This window comes from Falco naumanni, chromosome 2 (genome assembly GCF_017639655.2).
Source record: "Falco naumanni isolate bFalNau1 chromosome 2, bFalNau1.pat, whole genome shotgun sequence".
Lineage (NCBI taxonomy): Eukaryota > Metazoa > Chordata > Aves > Falconiformes > Falconidae > Falco > Falco naumanni.
Window position 1 is genome coordinate 84,584,990 of NC_054055.1, and position 20,056 is coordinate 84,605,045.

Consider the following 20,056-nt stretch of genomic DNA (forward strand, 5'->3'; position numbering starts at 1 on the left):
GAAAGCAAACATTTTTGAGAAGATAGCAGTTTTGTATATGAAAGCTGTAGTACGTCTGAGCTATTTCAGATGCTGATTTATCTTGGGGAATAAGTAATAAAAATTTGTTCTGAATTGCTGGGAAAGGAGAATCCTTTCAATAACTATTTATATTGGTTTTGTAGTGAATAGTCAAACCCTAAAACAAACCTGAAAGTACGAATACTGTCTTTTTTAGAATGTAGATTTACATTAAAATTGTATACATTGTTAATTAGTTATTTTTACTCAAACAAGAGCGCAGAGTAATCTTTCTCCATGTACACTGACAGCAGCAAGCTGGCAAGCCACAGAATAATGACATGAAAGCCAACTGAAATAACCTTTAACATAATGCCATCAAAAAAAGGAATGTCTACTACTTTGTAATAATTGTCAGTGTACAATTGCAGAATGACACCTGAAGTCCTGAATAATAAATGTAATCAGATTAACTCTCCTAATGCAAGGTATGTGTACTGTCAGTCTGTGGCAAAAGTGCACAGATCTGTGGAAACTTGTAGGTCCTTGTATTGGACTTTTAGTAAATAAAATAAATTGTGTAGCAAAGTATTGGCAGAAAAAGACAGGAGAACAACATGAAAAATGAGTCTGCTCAGTCAGTTTCTAACAACGTTATTTACAGCTAGGTATTCACTATTTTATTCCATTTTTCTCAGGGTGACACCATCCTGTTGGAGGATGCAATTGAAGTATCACAAGTATTAGTGTGGTAATTAGTCATCACATTATCAGGGTAATCAGTGTATCACTATGTGGGCATCTGCTACTTTGAAACATTTTCTTCTGTCATATTTAGAAGGTGACGTAACTCTAATTTAAAGTTCAGTTTCTGCTTGACATGCAGCAATGGAAACTCACGCCTGACATAAAAATTATTTCCAATTGTTTCACTGTCTGCACAGCGTGCCTGAAATTCTAAGTTCAGCATTGCATTAGTATTCCAAGATACACGCATGACAGAAGCATTAAGGGACTGTTGTATCAGGTAATCCATGTCAAGTGCTCTTGACGTAGAATTGTACAATTAGGAAGCTAGTGTAACCTAGTGGAAGTCTAGGTGTTAACTTTTAGACAAGTTATAGCAACAGGCTCAGCTTTTTACTGAAAATTCTTTTAAGTTTATTCAGCTGAGCTCTTCTGTTTGACTACATGACAATATATAAGGAAAGCCTAGTTTGGCTTGTGGACTGCCTTACTGCTTGTAATTAAAAGAATAAGCTGTTAAATCTCTCATTTGAGTACTTATGTCTTTGAATTTTGTCAGTCATCAATCTGGACAGCTCTTTCTTTAGTAATCATTAAAAATGAAAGATAATTCTCTAAGGTTTAGAGTAGCTGAGCTAATAGCTTCTCTATATTAATAGCTACAAAATGAAAGCCCAGTTCAAATTCCTGACCACAAATGGCTAGCACTATGTGGACTGTAAGGTGTTAAGCTTTCACTGTAACTGCTAAGTAAGAAACTACAAGGTATGTTTCTTAGCCTTACTAAGAGTTTCGTCAGGCAGTATTTCCAGTCATTTCATATCTGATAACTTGACATCATGACAAGACTGGTATCGGCAAAATGTTAAGTGCCTGCCCACCCCCATACATCTCCAGCCCACGAAGGGCAGACAGAGCTATTTTTATTTTTCTCTCATCTGCATGTAAAGTCATGGTTAATATTATTACTTTAAATGCTGTTTTAGTACAATGTTAACACAGTGTATTTTCCCAGTGTGGACAATTCAGGGGTGATGCTGATGTGCACTAGTATTTTGGAGAGCAAAGTGATAGCTAGTGGAGGATGTGATTCCTCTACCTATTCCTTTTCAGTCCTGCATCAAAAAAGACGGATGGTCTGTAGAAATGTATTTTGTAGTTGTTTTTACTGATGCTGTACAAGGCGAGCATTGTTCAGTCCCATATGACAGCATTATGCCCATTGACCAACCTCCTTAGGCCTGATACCCATCTACTAAGAGTCTTCTACTTCGTAGTGCAACTCCTACTAGGTATGTATTCCATTCAGTTGTCATATAGGCATGTAAGAGAGTCACGGCATGCTTTGGGGCATTTAAAGGTAATGGGTTGGACAGGTAATGGGAGAAATCTGTTCCTTAAATGATTAAAAACTCTGCTAAGCAATTGCTGGTTTATAGCTGCTTGGCAGAACGACGCCAAGGAAGAAGCATGTAGCTATCTACCTCATTCTCAGGTCTCTTTAATAATCTTCTCTGTGGATATTCAACAGTTTCCAGGGCAACTAGAAACAGAAATATCTTTTCTGTAAACCACAGCTTCCCAGAACTCTCTGTTTCTGAGTAGTACACCTAGTAATTACAGATTCCTCTTCATCACTGAGTTTTCACCAGATTTTTTAAAAATCTGCAACTAAATTTGTCTCGTCAGTGGTTTTGAGACTTTCTTCCCTAGAAACGTAAAATGGTGGTGGCAGACATAAAATATTTTGACTTCTTGAGGAGGCTTGGAAAGATACCATAAAACTCCCCTTCTGAAATGCTAATTATGAACAGCCTGTCTGCCAGAGCTCAGTTTCCACAAAGTATGCAAGAGGGATCCCCAGTGAAATAGTTACTACAATATCGAGAAACCTAGTTTGCAGCTGTCCTTTGAGCAAGGTCTACCATGAGACATGTGTCTCCAGTCTTCAGTGAGACTGTCTTTCAGCTAGAGGATGATACCAGGCGGGATACGGCATGGAACAGAGTGAAATTTCCCCCCCTCTGTCCTGTAGACATAAGACCTTTTTCATAGAGCATTCATAAATGAAATGTCTGTATTATGTATTAATCTGCCTGAAGAAAGCTAGCTGCAGCCATTGTAGCAGAAGACAGTTATACCCACTGAGGTATTTGCCAAACAGTAAGGGAGTGAGGTCATTCGTCCTCTAACGCATGGATAATGCAATTTTATCCTTAAGAATGTCTTGTTTTGAAGGTCTAGGTTTGCAGGGAAACCAGTGTAAATGGATGCAAAAAATTAAGCAAGTAAAGCAGTTGTACAAAATCTGTTAAGTCTACCAGACTTTCAAGATTCATGTTCGGCTGTACTGATTTAACATACTAGAGGTACAAAATGTTTAAGATTGTTTCATAGTACCAACCACTTTTTTTGTCCTTGAAGAAACTGGAACCTGAGGCTTAAATGAAAACAGTTTCAAGTACTTTACTTGTACATTCTTTACAACTTTTGACTTTCTGTGTGTGAGACCTTGGCCAAGCCAGCTTCTTTGTATCTGAGCTTTAGAGGTGAAACTATAGATGTCTTACAGCATAAACCTCCTGAAGTATTATGAAAGAGAGTAATGCAGAGACAATACATACATATAATATATACCTATAACATAATATGTACATATATGTATAATACATGTATACTTATATACATATACATATATATATTTGCTTTAATTAGTAGCCTAAAATTATTCAGAGACTTGTTCTTTAGTGGCCAGATGACTCATCTTTTAAAGTAAAGAGTATCTGTTCTATGATATTCTCATCTCTCCTTCAATACTATCGGTAAAAACTCTCCCAAACATGCCTATAAATGGACAAGCAGAAGTGGCAGTAATAAAACTGGGCTGTCAGAGTTAGAACAAGTTGTTTTAAAAGTTGAACAGATAAGGTGGCAGCCAGAGAAACCTGTGGCAAACCGCAAATACAGTAAATAGAAATGTGGTCAGTCTGGAAAGTCGTTCAGTTTAACAACAATAGGTGTCTTTGGAGTGAAATAAGTGTCACAGTTCCATCAATTTTGTTGATGAGGACCATAGCTCAGTTGCCTAAACAAACATAGCTAAATGTGATTTTAGGTGTTGGGGGGTATCCTGCATGTCTGTGAGTTGGGGTACAGAATGATGCAGGTCTCCGTAAGCCCCGTGGAAGGATGTCTCAGATTCCTAGGATGTCTGAGTGATGCTTATCAAATAAATTCCACGAAAGATCTCCAGTAACTACAATGGCAGCTTGTATTTGATCTCCTTTGTAGACTCCTGCATTTAGATGTCTTCATTGAGGTGGCTAATAGGAAACATAGTCTTTATGATAGAATCCAAACCTGATACGCAAGTTCACTGTGAGCAGAACCTGAGTAGCCATACAGTGGAAGTTCAGCCATTATGCGGCTGCAAAAGAGCAGTGATTTTTGTCAGCATAGGAGTTGTACGTAAGTCTTGTAAGTTCTATAAGGCTATTGTAGGATCTTGTTGTACAGTTTCTGAAATGCTGTAACTATGTTGATGTGGATGATACCATACTGATTGTGCTCTGCTTTTTTATTCAAGTTTGCTAAATACGTGTCCACCTGATTCTGCTCACCACAGGATCAGCAAACTCTAGAATGCTGGCAGTTATTTTGTACTTTGTTAAGATGTTGTTTTATTCTTAGAATAAAGCTCTTCTAAGGCCCACTGATCAATGCTGGCTTCATGAAGAAGCATAAAAAAGGTCTTTCTTAAATGTTATTCTATGACAACTTTCCTAGACATTTGCAGCATTTAGTTCTAATGAGATTTTCACCAAATTTATGAAAAAAACGGTGTTCTTCCTATCTTTTCTAATTTAGCACTAGACTGTGCTTCTAGGAAGTATTTATACAAGTTCTGGTTTTCTGTTTCCTTTCAGTAGATTTAGTTGCCAGCTGAATGAGAATTAGAGTGCTGTTCCTCATTAGAGACCTTATTATCTGTGCAGGAGGAATGGTTTTGAAAGAAAATAAGCTTTGCATCTCTTAAATGATGTTTTGAATATTTAGATGAAAACAGTTGTCAGTGGATAGAAAGCTGGAGATCATTTGTACTTAGAGGCAAAGCTAGAAATAAGGTCAATTCTGAGATTGCCTTACGTAACTGAAAAGGTGAGGATTGAAAGGAGAGGGGGTTTTTTCCTGTCAGTTTGACTTTGGGACTGACTTTCATGTGAATGTGTCATCAATCTTTACTATGTAATTAGAAGATCCACTCTCAGAACTCAAACCGTGACTACCTTTTTTGCCCACACTATATGGAACATAGGTATTTTTGTGGTTAACTGCTTGACCAGTACCTCTGTATCAGCAGAGCCAGAGACACTTATGTGTCCTTGTAGAGTGGGATAAACAGTAGTTCAAAACTGGACTAAACTCTTTTACATTTAGCTGTCTTCACACTCTTGCTGTGTGTTGTAGATGCCTGTTATGTACATACGTGCCTTACTAATCTTAAATTTCCTCCAGTGTGAAATGGTGGGGTTGAATGCCTTTGCCATGGTTTAACCCCGGCCGGCAACCAAGCCCCACGCAGCCGCTCGCTCACTGCCCCCCTCTGCCAGAGGGATGGGGAGGAGAATCGGAAAGGAATTAAAACTCAAGGGTTGAGATAAAGACGATTTAATAATTGAAATAAAATTAAAATGCAAGAACAATAATAATGATAACAATAGCAGTTATAATGAAAAGGAGGGAGAGGGGGAGAGGAATGAAATCCAAAGGGAAGGGAGGAAAGGAAACAAGTTAGCTGCACTCCTAATGTTCACTGGAAGTCTGTTTTTTTTTTAAATCTGTTAAACAAAAAATCTGTTAGCAAACCTTGAGTGAGGTCTCCTGTTTTTGTCCTTAGTCTGTCTACTCCTTGCAACATTTTATGTTGAATCTTCTTTTCTTAGTTAAATTATGATGTGGGATGAGGACCATGATACCGTTGTGCAGCATGAGTTTCAAAATGATGTTTTGGCCATTTTGTCAAAGGAACAAAACTTTTCTGGAGATGAAGAGACAGATGAGGAGGAGGAGGAGGAAGAAGAAGCAGAAGAAAAAGAAGAAGCAGAAGGAGAAGAAGCAGGAGGAGGAGGCACAGAGAAAGAGGAGGAAATAGAGGAAAAATGCAAAAAAGAGAAACATAGTGAAACACCTGATGGAGAGAAAAGCAGTAATAGTGCAGTGGAAAGTGTAGAGGTAAAAGCTTTTACACTATTAAGTTACTGGTCTCTGAAATAATTTGGTTCTTATAACTAACATCAGTTTGAATATATATGTAGCTATCTTGTAAATGCAAAGTTGTTGTTTGGGGTGGTTTTGGTAGAGGAAGGAACATGTATTTATGTGTTAATAGTTAAACATTTAGATTTTTAACAAGTTTGACGGAGATTTCACTGTTTTGTCTCTATAGACAGAAGAGACTACTCAGAAAGAGACCATCGTTCAACAGGGTAAGAATACAATACCTAAGAACTCTGGACCATTGCGGATATTCTAAAAACAAATAAAACATTCCAAAAGATGAAACTTCTAAACAATCTCTATTATAAAAATACTGAACAATACAATTATTGCCAGTAGTTGATAAAGCAGTTCTTGAGAGGGGATGAAATTTGAGAGGCAAAAATCTTTACTTGAAAGCAAAAAAATTATTTTCCTAGTTGGGTATTGGAGGAAGCCCACACAAAGGACTTTCTTTTAGCAGGACTATATCTTACTTGGTAAGAGCAGTTCTCATTGTGTGGTGGCACAGTAATGCTAATTGTATTATCTCTCAAGGAACTTCTTTAGATGCCATATTTCTTCACTTCAACAGAGGTGCTTGTCAAAAATCTGTCTCATCTCTGTCAATTGACATTTCCTCATTAGGTTCACAAAAAGATTATTTTAGGTGAAATACGGTAATTACTGAATACTGTTCAGGGATGCTGAAGATGTAACTCTAGATCTAGTCACTTGTAGTTTTCATGGCAGTTTGAGTGAACTGTCATCTTTTAGATGCATATTCCTTTAGAAAAGCTGGGGAGCGTGAAGTTGGGTGCCCTATATGCAAGACAAGTAAAAAATACTTATTTTAGAAATTCTGGAATAATCTATAATTGTTCTTTTGAAAGTAAATAACAAACGTAATATAAAAAAAGACCACTGCCTCAATAATGAAGAAGCTATGACATTTATTTTCAATATTATAATGGAAATAGTTTGTCCAGAATAGATGCTTAAATATTTTTCCATCATCCAGTGATCTGGAAGTTTTGATACTAAGTTCTAAATTTATATCATTCATACAAGGAGTATAGGAAAATTTAAACACAGAAGCATCAACTCAGATGGAAAGTTTTTCCTTTCCCAGAATTGTTTCTATGGAATAAAATTCATGGTGAACCATAACTCCTGCCCTAAAAGCCAGCTTTTCCAAATTAGAATATATATTCAAAATCATTGTGCAAGGCATTGTCTTCTGTCAGCAAGAGGAAACTATGAGTGTCAAGTCAAAACATTTTATATAATATCACTGCCATAAGCATTCTATTCTTGAAAATTGAGCATCTGGAGAATGTAAGGGCATTATAGAGAGAGAGATTAAAAAATAAAAATAGCTTTGTCAGGCTGGACATCAAGTTGAACTGAATATCCCCACTACTTTTGTTTTTTTTTTAAGATCCACATTTTTAGTGACTTTTACTTCAAAAATAATTGAAGAACAGTTTTTTCTGCTCTTAATTTGCAAAAATCAGAAGGAAGTTATGTAAACGTTTATGTTATTGTAGAGAAAGAAAGCACTGACAATCACACTGTGAACAGTTCTTCGGAGAACACTCATGACCAAAAAACTGAAGGCATCGGGAGAAAAAAGGTATGTGGTCTGATTTTTCCTTCTAGTTTTATCAGTGACCAAAAAGGCAGTGGGCATTTACCGAGCTGAAGCAAATACCCCAGTTTACCTGATCTGCATAAACAATTCAACTGCTGAGCAGTCTGTTCCTTTTAAGATTTGATTTTGTGGTAACTTAAAACAAATAATTTCTCTATTAAAGTAAATCATAGTACTTCGGTCAGTAGAAATGAGATCAAGCCTATTACCTACCACCTGTTCATATATAACATGCCCATAAAAGACAGGTTGTTAATCACATCAGATTTTGGCAGGGGTGAAAACTTAGGACTTGATTCCTATGGGACATTGTCTAAAAATATTTCCAACCATATTTCCCTCTGAAAGCAGCAGCTGAGCTAGTTGACCTTGTATTAATATCCAACATGCACTGATTTAAAGACTGTGGGGTTTTTTATATATATATATATATGCATGTTGAGGAGTACTTTATATGGAATTTCTTACAGGTTTAGGACCCAAAGGCTTCTGCAGAGACTGGCTACTGTGTTTCCTGTTGAACAAAGACCTTAAGCACCGATTTACTTCAAGCACGTGTGTAGTCTCACTGACATAAAACCACATTGCCATTAACTTTAATGGGACTACACACGTTTATAGTGAAGCAGATTAAGCATTTACTGCTCTGGGGCTTTGCAGATCTGAGCCACTATTTTTGGATTTTGCCTCAGACTCTTGTCTGAAAGAAACACAAATAATTGCACCACTTGCAGTATTTCGTACAAACTGTACAGTGTGTAATTTGACAAAACACAGTCATTCACTCCTCAGATTCATATATCCTGTTTTGTCACATTTAAAATATTGCAGCAGAATGTTTTTCATTAACATTTTTTAAGTAGTCTTTTTGGTTTGAAAAAATGATCTATTTTACCAAGAAGAAATTTGTGACCTAAATTGACCTTGGTATATACAAAAAGCTTTTCGTGTTTTTTTGACCTTGAATTTCACAGCTGTTTTGGGCATATTATTTACCTGTTTTTTACTTCAGTTTTCCCTGTTTAAGCGAAAGCCACTGACATGCCAGAAGAATGTATGTAGCAGAATGGAAGATAGATCTGGAAAGCCACTACAGAGTGAAGAAAAAGAAAAGGAAGATTTATCTGGTGAAGGCAGTAAAGATGAAAACCAGAATCATACATTGGAGGATTCCAGGGAAACTGTGACTAACCAGGACAGACGGATGAAATCTTCTACTTGCATATTACTCTAACACTGTTATAGTATGTAAGAATGTGACAGTCTTAAAGCACAATAGTGCAATTTTTACTTGAAAACAGTTACGACTCACTAGAGCTGTTGATGGTTGCTATTTTGATTATTGATTGCTGTGATTTTAAACATGCAGAGGATTTTCTTGATATTTATTGGTAATCTTAATAGTTGCAATGCTTATCAGCACCTTGCTGGAGTTCTGTGGCCTTTAATGTTGGTGTTGTAAAGCAAAATATATTTTTTTACGTGAAAAGTTGGATACAGGCATTTCATGGTTTTTGCTAAATAATTTTATTCTGTTTCATCTACAGAGTACCACTGTCATTATGATACTCTTGCAAAATTATATTTGATGTAAGATATTATTTGGTTTTAACAACCTAGGTAAGAATATTGAAGTTCACATTTTAAAGAGGGTACTCAGTTACTTAGAAATACATATGCCTCTTTCTGTTTTGACTTAGAAAAATAGCAATAAACTTTCAAGGTAACACATAGGCCATTACTGAGGAAGTTACTTAAGTATGTGCCTGATGTCATCTATAGCAGCAGTTCCATTGGAAACAGTACCTAAGAGTAGTGTGAGTAAGTTAAGTTTCCTGACAAACTGAGACTTGGAGAAACCTTTCATTTCTGAGAGGTGCTGAACACCTTCGCTCCTGCTGATGGGACTCTTTCCTCACAGAATCGGGCCCCGTAAAAACTGAACATCCTCACTGTTGTTTCAGTTGGATTCTAATCCTGTACTCTTTGAACATTCGTACCTTAATGAGTCTCTAGTGAAGCTTTCCTTGCAGGAAAATAATGTAATCAGAGTTACTATGGAATCCATTGGTATGACAAATAGATTGTTATGCGCTAAATATTCATGGTTTTCTCAGGCAACCTGGTTTTCTTCACATAGAGTCTGAGCAGCAGGAGTAGTGAATCCCATTACTGGTATGGATGAGTGGAAAGCATGGGTTTTTAATTGGTCCAAGAAGCTGAAGTGACAAACCGACTATTCTAATTACTAGCATTCCCTCTGAATGAAATTTGGTTTCTGAAAACTTAGTCCAGGTGAATAAGAAATGTAACCCTTACCATGATGAATCTAACCCAAGGTCTGTGTTTGCCCTTTATTAAAATATGCTTAGGTTTTTATGAATATACACAAGCTCTAGCTTAAATAAAAGATAAAGAATTATTTCTAAAGTGAGTACTTTTCAGAGTACTTTACATGGGACAGATGACCATTGTAGAAAACCTAGGAAAATGTTACTTACATTCACTGATATATGAATATATTTTAATGTGCCTTTGGCTGTATTTCACCTTTGGATTATCAGATTTTCCTAGTTTCAGAGTCACTTAAATATTATATAATACAGTCAGAAATGTCTGGAGTTGTTTTCAACCTGGAAGTTGATTCAGCTGAACACTTTGTCCCTGTAAGTGTGGCAGGTGCCCAGATTTTTTCACAGGGCCTCCTCAGTGCTACTGTAAGCATCATACTGAAAACCTGGATGCTTGAGTCATCGTTTTCCACAGTTAATTAAGATCCTTCTGTTTCTGTTATTTTTATTTGGGCTACTCTTTGGTTCTGCAGTGAACCTTACATAACCTATTATTTTTCTGCCAATGTGCATTATATTTACATATTTTCATGTTTTCCTGAATGCACATGTGGTTTCTGTCCTACTTGGATACTGCTGTGAACAGTAAAGAAGTGGAAAAGGAGAAATAAAGTGACTAGTATCATCATTAATTTAAATAAGCTGAAATTATTTTTCTAAGGGGAGAGCAATCACAGAAACTGTTACCGTAAGGACAATTTCTTTCTTTAAAATGTGAACTAGTTTAGTGGAAAATATTGCTTTAAATGGGGAATTACCCTTCAATCTAATGTAATAAAAGTGTATTTAATGGATTCCAAACTGCTGTACATCAAGCAGTTTCAGGCACTTGTACGTTTATCTTGTCCATACACTTTGCTTAAGAAGCAGGAACAAATTAATCCATTCAGATGTCTTTTTTACATGTCTTCCTCGGTAATAAAAAATATTAAACAAATAAAAAAAGTTACATGTACATGTGTATTAATTTAAAGGGCTTTTTTTTTAACACATTCATAATCCTTAGTTAAAAATGTAAGGGTGTTTTATTATTGAAAGGCTTTCAGAAACTAGTTAGCAAAAAGTTGTAGGAACATTTACAGTACATTTTCTCAGTTTTTTCTTACTTTCCCAAAGATAACTGTATCAACTTAAATCTCTCTTTACAGATTGCACAGCCCTGTCGTACAACTGAGGTTGTGCTTTAGAACTGCTGGTTTTCTAAAATTTCACCATCTACCCCTAGATGGAGTTTGTGCTCTTTGAAGGTGTAACCAGCCTCTGGAGCCAGAAATTTTCCTTCCCCTGGCCCCTGAAAATACTCACTCTGTATCAAATTTTCTCATTCAAAAATCCCTGAAAACTTTTATGTTGCTGGCATATTGCTTTGGCGTTAAAGTACTCTGGTTCCTTGACATGTATATATAGTGTATTTTTAAAGTTTTCGACTGTGTATTTGTAAAAATGTAAAGACAGAAAAATACAATTATTTAGTTCTCAATATATGCATAGATATTCAGTGGTCATATTCTGATACATAAATGTAAGCCTAGGTATATATGTTTGATCTAAAAAGAAGTGCTATTAGTGCATCTTGCATACATATATATACACGTATATGCACCAATATGTATGTGTATATGTATATATGAATATACGTGTATATGTAGACATGTGCATGTATATGAATGATCAAACGTGTACCTGACCTCCTGAAATTTCCATTTCATCCATATATTAACATACGCATATTTACTGATTTGCAGAAGCACAGGACTCATTTAGGCAGCTACCGTTCCTATGCAAGTTTGTGGCGATTGAAGTATAAAAGGAGAGAGCGTGCTGTTTGGACAGTATTTTATATATCCGAAGATTATAATAATAGTATATCAAATGAACTTTGTGCAACTTTTTCCTTTTTCTTCCAGGAAATAGTTGTATAATATGCAAACTATATCCAGTCTTTGTTCTTAGGGAAGATTTTTAATTCATGCTGTTGACACCAGGGTAGTTGAAGTAAATTGAGTTAATATCATAATGGTAAACCACTCTTAAGTCCTGATAATCATATATACACAAGTTAATTTTACATGACTATTGATAAACTAAGTATGGGTTCACTTAAAATGTACTTATGAATAACACATTCACTTGTCTAGCTTTTAACACCTAGGATTTTTGACATTTACTTAGTGTATTGGAAATGCTTTCTTGCACACAAAGCCCATTCTGTACTCAATTTCTGCTGAAATTGCTGGCCAGGCTCCTTGCTGACCCAGAAAGGGGTGGTTCTTAAAGCAACAGTTACACTACTGCTACTGATACTGCGATCACTACTCTACATCTAAATGAAAGCTGGAGAGGGACCTTTTACAAGGGCATGTAGCGACACAACAAGGGGAGATGGCTTTAAGCTGAAAGAGGGGAGACTTAGATTAGATATTAGGAAGAAATGCTTCACTGTGAGGGTGGTGAGACGCTGGAACAGGCTCCCTAGAGAACCTGTGGATGCCCAGTCCCTGGATGTGCTCCAGGCCAGGCTGGATGGGGCTGTCAGCAACCTGGTCTGGTGGAAGGTGTCCCTGTCTGTGGCAGCAGGGTTGGAACTAGATGATCTTTAAGGTCCCTTCCAACCCAAACCGTTCTGTGATTCTATGATAATACCCCCCCTGGTGAAGGAGTAACACTTCACTCAGATTTATGGCATGTACCTAACAGCATGGATGTGTGACAACACAGAAGAAAGAAATATTCCACAATACCTAAAATATCTGGATTAGCAGTGGAAAGGAAATCTGTTTGAGTTAAATATTAAAATACAATATTGAGCACATTCAAAAATGCCTGAACGTTGTATAGGAAAATTATAACCATTTGCTTCATCCTTGGACTATTTTATCTCTTTAAAACATAAATAAACTACCCTAAATTCCCTCAGAGTGTTTTTAAGAACTGTATTATTTGTCCTACTCACTACTTACAGGGGGTTATAAATTTTTCACACCCTGTTATATCTAAATTCCTTTAAGAACATGAATAGTGTCCTGGTTAAGTGTGATGAGATTGCTGTCATGGTAAGAACTGGAGAAATCGATGCTGTGGTAGCTGGTCTGCTTTGCTCAGTGTCTCATACTGATGAGGTATCAAACTTTACACCTATTGGCCTTTCAAGACGGTGTTGGAATTCCATTTTAATCATGCTATATAATTATCAGTCTCTTTTGCAGGACCAGATAGTAATGACTCAACAGAAGCATTGCAAAATCTCAATCTGGCTAAACTGTTGTTCTTTTATTCGTACACAAAGAAATCTTTCATTTTCAAGACGATTCTCACTTAATGTCGAAACAGTTTAGACGCAGCTGTTTCCAATAACATTCATCAAAAGTTGAAGAGATACTAACAGAATTTTAAGAGATGTTAACAGCTTTAAAAAAAAAATACAGAGGTTTTGTTCTCCAATATATCTATTAAACATTAAACCATGTATCTGCTGATATATATCACGTATTTATGCATCAGTCTGTATCTAAGAATGCAATAGTGTCCTCACCAAAGTTTTCTGATTTGCTGGCTGCCTAAGACACTTCTGTGAGTAGGACACATGCACCCTCTGCCAGATAGAAGGGGAAAGAGGCAACTGGGGATTCTGAAGACTTGCTATGTATGTATAGTATGTATATGATATGTATGTGCCTGACACAGCCTTTCAGGTTGAAATTTTCCATAACAAGATAGTGGAGAAATTGAGGGGAAGTTAGTCTAGCCATCTCCTTCATGCCATTGCTGGAAGGGAGGGCACGAGGCCACCATTAACTGGGAAGACACAAAGACTTCTCCAGGTCACTGATGTAGGGACCACATAAGTCCTCAGGGATGGAACACAGACAGAGTGCTGCCCTGAACATATTATTTCCCTAAAATATGTTATTTCTACAGCCAAGGCAGTATATTCTTTTATATTTTTGTCAAGGAGTGTGCCATTAATGTTTAGGTGTTGCTGAAGAAAGAAAATTATTGGGATATAACTTAAGGTTATTATTTCACAAAAGAAACAATTTGATCATTAATTCTGTTATTTAAGCTCGTGAAACAAGAACTTCCATTGGTCTATGTCCTGACATTTTTAGCCAGTGATGCCTTCTTATAGGCTGGCCTCTAGTGTTTCTTTCCTGTTACCATCTTGGGAAAACCAGCTTTCTAATAGAAAACAGGGAAAACATGAATATATCACTTAAAAATGCAAAATGAGCAAAGTCTGTTTGACAGACATGCCGTCTGCAGTGGAGATGCCTTTTGAAAATGTCACTGGGGGAAGCACCTCGGCATGAACCGAAGTACACGTGCTGGCAGTGGGGTTTCATGGGTATGTGCTGACAGCAGCAGCATGGTAAGACTGAGGAATTTGTCTGTCCTTTCCCAGACTGTGCTCTATGTGATGCACATCTACCTACCTCCTTCTGACCACATTTTCCCCCCACTCTTTTTTTTTTTCTTTTCTATTTTTCTGTCTCTCAGTTCCTCACCGCTGCAGTGCCTCCTGTTCCTCACCACAGCAGTGCCTGCAGCAGAGCTTCTCTTCCTGCCCGTTACCTCCAGAGGTCAATCCCAGTCTTTGCTTCCATTTCAGTCTCCCTCTCCCAGACTGTCAGAGCTTCAGAAACATTCCAACACTGAAGTGAAACCCAACCAGCCTGCAAGCACCCAAAACGCCCCTGGAGTGGGATGCTAACAGGGACCAGCATCCAAGCAAATTTCATATGCAACAGGAAGACATCCAGAGGGAAAAATCTGCCTTAGAAGATGGCAATTCCAGGCAGTTGTAAGGAGGGTCTAGTAATACCAAACAATGAGCAACAAATGCATATTTCATACTGTTGCTGTCATTAAACATCAGAAAGTAATTCATAAACTTCAATAATTTTAAGAATTGTACACAAGAATTGCATTATTATTATTGTTGTTGTTATTTTAGAGCTGTTTCTGCAGATATTACATGATTAAGTACCAGAGCATTCTCATTCAGTAAGGCCACTCACTGGGCTAAAAACACTGTGTAGTTTGGATTGGGCCCCCAGTTTGTCATCCTCTTATCTCAGCTAATCGAATCTTAGCTGGAGCTTCCAAAACTTAATTACACACAGCTGGGTTGTTGGGTTGGGTTTTTTTCCCTCATCATTCTTTTGCTATTTGGAGAGAAATGATTAGACTGCTAAACATTATTAAAAATTGTACTTCAATGAATTTCTCCTCTCCATCAAAAGCTGTATTTTTATTATCACTGCAACTGTAGTTAACTTACAGATATTCTGGTAAAGTAATAAAATTAAATTTCTGAACCGCTATTAAAAAGAGCATGAAAGAGAAATTATGTGCTTAAATAAACCCCTTGGCATAATAAGAACATATCTTTAATTCTCCAAAAGCGCTTAACTTTGCTTTGTGTCTTACTATTTATTCAACTGAGAAATTCTCATACACTTTCATCCTGTACTATTGCTTAATTTCAGTTTTGAAAGTTTTTATTTACCTTTGAACAGTCAAAAACTGAACCTTCTGTGAAAAGCATGCTGGTTATTTCTTGTGTAATGCCAGTAGTGCCTGGAACTCCAAATAACCACAAGCTTAAACATTTGGAATTTTTTCCATGAAAATAGAAAGCTGAACTGTGAAGAAAAAGTGGCCAGGACTATGCTTTCAAATGCAATAAATGTGACATTTGTTCAATATATTCCTAGTTCCAAATGCTTTCTCCTATTAAAAGGTCCCTTGAGGAAACTACTTTATAAAAATCTAATATGTATTACAAATTTAAAAAAGTTTTTTCAAGATGCCTTGAACTTGTTTTTCAAGCCCCAATCTTCTGGGTAATTTCACATAGGTGTCATTGTAACAAAGACATTGAATATGGGTTACATTGCGCAGAGAAACTCCACAGCCAGCTTTCATCTGAATGAATGCACACCTCAGTACTGGCATGTTTACAAGGCTGGTTCATGAAGGATGCATTCACACTGCTAGCTATGCTCGCACTTGCATCTCAGTTTGAGCTGTAACTTGCAGACTATGTAAAGTCTTAAATCTCTTGCCTTTCTCAGGGCAGCTAGAACACTCCCCAGAGCAAAACCAGTGTCCCAGGCAAGCTCACAGACAGTGCACATAGTAAACTTTGACAAAAGCCATGCAGTCAACAGCCAAGACATAGTAAAATCCAGCCTGAAAACACCCGTGGTTAAGTTGTTTGAACGGATGGCATCACGTCTACTGTAATCAGGAGCAACACAAAAGCAGTTTAAAAACGTGTTGATTACAGTCAATGAAATGGGATGCATGCCTGTACTAATTTGGACACCACAGCAGCAGTTAACCAACTGCACCTACTTAGTGACTTAACTTCTCATACCGAGAGGCTAACCAGAGAAGGGTTTGACACCACCACCACGTTTCTGTACTGTGGCAATGCTGTTCCAAATGGCTAGAAAAGGCTACCCAAGACAGAGGCTGTGACCCTTTGGGTTGAATGATACCGGGACAGCTGATGGAGAAGCTGCGGCTGCGTGAAGACTTCTGCTGGCAGCGACTTCTTGTACAATGCTATCATGGTACTATTGTCCTTACTATATTCTTCGGAAGACTATCTCAATGAAGGCCACTTTCGGAAATGGGCAGCTAAAGGGACATAGGCAAAGAGCAAGCAAGAGACACCTGACCCATTAAAATCCGCTTCAGGTACCTCTGTTGTTCCAGCACATTCAAGTGCTGAACTTGTACTGAAGCCTCGCAGCACAGATAAAACTACAGAGATTATCATTATTCCAGATTTCTAACTTTTTACTTTGATCTTTTCTATGATATCTGTGCCAATAATAACAGCCTAAAGCACTCATTTTTCCTTATTTTCTATTTCAAACAGAGTAACGTTAGTCTTTGTAATCTCTCCTCACATGGAAATCTAATCTTTCCTTAGGCCATTAAACTGCAATGGCTTAGATGATGCTACCGTTGATTTTGTTACTATCCTTTTTTTTGTTTTGTTTTTAAAAATAGAGTGATCAAAACTAAATATTGAAGCCTAGCATACTCAAGCTGCACCTGCACTGGGCAGAGCATGATCAACTTGGAGAACAGCTGGTGCTGAGAACGCAGTGCCTACCCATATCCATCAGGTATTTTGCTCAAGAGGAGCTCCAGCACGTCCCCATGGGTGCAGGAGCTGCACTCACTCCTGTGCATGCTTCAGATGCCAAATGTCGTGGATTCAAGGGGGCAGCTGTACTTTGGATGCACTCCTGATCCACATGAAAACTGATGAGAAGAAAACCTTTTGGAGGAAGCTCCCAAACACAGTGCACACACAGATTTTTATTTTAATTACCAGTGAGATTCCATTTCTTTTTTAGGCCGCTTTGGTATAGCCAGCCTCAAAGGCCAGCAACCTGTCTTCTATTTCTAAACAAACATTTCCTCTTGAGCTGACTACCCTCCCTCTGAACATTGCTGTCCCTCGGTTTTAAGGCAATATTCCTTTACTTACTAGATAGTATTTCCCTATTTGCGCTTTGCTGCAGGTAGTGCAGCAAGCAGGTGGGATTCTTGGAACTCCCTTGGGGTCTTTCCCTTTTACTGCCCCAGCATGCAAACCCTTTACAGGCGGCACGCTAGCTGGGGCCAGCGCTCTCCTACACCTTCCCCAGCCCATAGCACACGTTAGATGCTACCTCTAACAGTGGAAAGTGAAGACACCTCCCCCCCCAACATCCAAGTCTAGCTGTAGTCAAGTTGCAGGGTTGACAGATCTCAAACTTAAATCAGAAGTGTTGGAACATCTGATTGCTCTGCCTGAAGCCCTCGCTTCTGGAGGCTAGGAGCGATTGGGGAATTTGCTTTTTGCCTGGAAAGTGGAAAAAAAAGCCTCTAGTCTTTGCGGTTATGGAAGAAAGCCCGAAAATGTGACCCCAAAACACCCAGCAGCTCAAAAAGCTAATGGGAAATGTGAAGTCTTCAAACTTTAATCTCATGACTTGAGGATCTGAATCATGATTTTTGGACGTGCAAGGCTGCCCATCTGCAAACTGCTGAGCAGCCGGCGCGGTTCATCTCGAAAACGCAGCGTGTTTGCCCCCCGCTGCCCGCCACACGCTCCGGGCCTGGGCCGGTGGCCGCTGCCGCCCCCGGGGGCTGCCTCCCCTGCGGGGCGCTGCGCTGCCGAGAAGGGCCGGGGGAGCCCAGCGCAGCTGACGGGAGGGCGCAGCCGGGGCCGGGTCCTGCCCTGCTTGGGCTCGGCGCGGCAGGTCAGCGCGCACGGCGCCGGGCCGGGACCCCGCACCTCTCGCCGGGCCCGGGCGCTACCGGGCGGCTCCTGCAGGCCACGTCGGAGGGCAGCCGAGCGGAGCCCCTCGGGGGGCAGCGCGGAGCCCCGGGAAGGGGGGGAGGGCATGGCGCCCCGGCGGGAGGCGAGGCGTGGCGGGGCGGGGGGCCTGCCCCGGCGGCGGGAGGAGGAGGAGGAGTCTCCGGCGGCGCCCGGGAGCCCGCTCGGAGAATGTCTCCGTCCCACTCCTCCTCCTCCGCCTGCCCCTTTGCCGCGCAGCGCTCAGCCGGGAAGGGCCGCCGCGCAGCATGGGGAGCTGCTGGCTGCGCCTCGCCGCGCTGCTCGCCCTGGGCGCCCGCCCCAGCCTGGAGTACGAGGGTAGGGAAGGGAGGGTAGGGGGCGGCGGGGGACGGGGAGCGCCCCGCGGCGGGGCAGCGGCCGGGGGCGCGGCGAGGAGCGGGCAGCGCGGCGGCGGAGCCGCCTCCCCCCGCCGGGCAGGGGGGCGCTGCCCGCCCGCGGCTCGGCGCGGTGCCCGGGGAGCCCGGAGGGGCGGCCGGGCCGGAGCCCTGGGGGCGGGGGGGCCTCGCTGCCCGCTCCCCGCCCGGAGCGCTTTGTGTCCTCCTCCGTCTCGCCCCGGGGCGGCCGTCGGCTCGCAGGCGGCCTCGCCCCCGGTGCGGAGTCGCGGGGTGTGGGCGCCACTCGGGGCTCTGTCCGTGTGGGCTGGGAGGGTGCGGGGTGCAGGTCGCGGCGGTGGCCGGTGGCGTTTGCACACCGGGCATCACACTCGCCTCGCCGTGCCCTTACCCGGGCACACTTACAGGGGGGCGAGGAAGGAGAAGACACCCGCTCAAAGCAGCTTAAGTGAATAGAGACTGTGTTGCCCTGAATTGTAAAGGGAGGCGGGCAGTATGTGTGTGATCTACTAGCCCGGGGCTCCTGGACCTTGGCACTTAGTAGCCTTTCACCAGTTTTTGTTGCCCATGTGTGGCTGCGCATGTAGAAAGCTAATCTGAGTTTTCAGTGTAAAACATGAAAGGGTGAATCTGGCTGGGTTCTAATGCTTCTAGTAATTAATTAAAAAAAAAAAAAGTGTGCTTACGCTGTTTCACTTATACGCATTTGCTTCGGAAGAATTTGAAATAAGCTCAAATTTAGGTCTGTGTCCATGCAAAAGGAAATGGGCATGTAGGTCTGCCTGTTGTTTTAAAGCAGCTGCATCATGTCAGATTGAGCATTGCTGACTTGGCAGACCTCGCAAGCGAAGCCACTGTAAACTGGCATGCAGTGGTGGTTTGACAGGTGTAGTCAGTGAAAACTTGTGGTCAGCACAGAGCCTTCCAAGTGGGCATTGCTTCAGGCTGAGGTGCGTTCCTGCAGGCTGATGGTGAAGGGAGGCAATGAACAGGTGAGGAAGGTGTCTAATACAATTCACAGCTGTGCATGCAGAGAACCTCTGGTTCTTGGGGATACCTCTTTTTTTCTATCCAGAGCTATCCCTACTTAAGACATAGTTCTGCCTACAGAGGGGCATAAAATGGCATAATGATGGTATTTGTGAGTTGAAGTTAGCTTTTCTTATTTTTGTTGGCGTGCTTCAAGTGACTTTTTTCCAGTATGAAAGATGCTGGAACACACGTTTATGCTCTTTCTTTACAAAACACTAAGGTATTGGACACAACAGTTGCTAAATCAACAAAGACAACAGAAGTTTCTGTCCTAGTATTTCTCAGAGGACTATTGTACTGCCAGACTCTATTTTCT

General features: G+C 40.2%; 2 protein-coding genes across 5 annotated transcripts in view; both read left to right on the forward strand.

Moving 5' to 3' along the window:
- The window catches only part of RPGR (retinitis pigmentosa GTPase regulator), a 60,349-nt gene extending 49,399 nt beyond the window's left edge, over positions 1-10,950 (forward strand). Inside the window, exons 14-17 of one of the 3 annotated variants that reach the window (XM_040582443.1) lie at positions 5,773-5,979; positions 6,194-6,233; positions 7,554-7,639; positions 8,685-10,950. In XM_040582443.1, the coding sequence (XP_040438377.1) occupies positions 5,773-5,979; positions 6,194-6,233; positions 7,554-7,639; positions 8,685-8,891 (540 nt within the window). In that variant the 3' untranslated portion in view covers positions 8,892-10,950. The other 2 variants (XM_040582444.1, XM_040582442.1) reach the window with 2 other exon arrangements.
- A 7,555-nt stretch (positions 10,951-18,505) lies between these two features.
- The window catches only part of SRPX (sushi repeat containing protein X-linked), a 48,040-nt gene continuing 46,489 nt past the window's right edge, over positions 18,506-20,056 (forward strand). For both annotated transcript variants that reach the window (XM_040582446.1, XM_040582447.1), the window contains exon 1: positions 18,506-18,673. In XM_040582446.1, the coding sequence (XP_040438380.1) occupies positions 18,604-18,673 (70 nt within the window). In that variant the 5' untranslated portion in view covers positions 18,506-18,603. The remainder of the gene's footprint in view (positions 18,674-20,056) is intronic.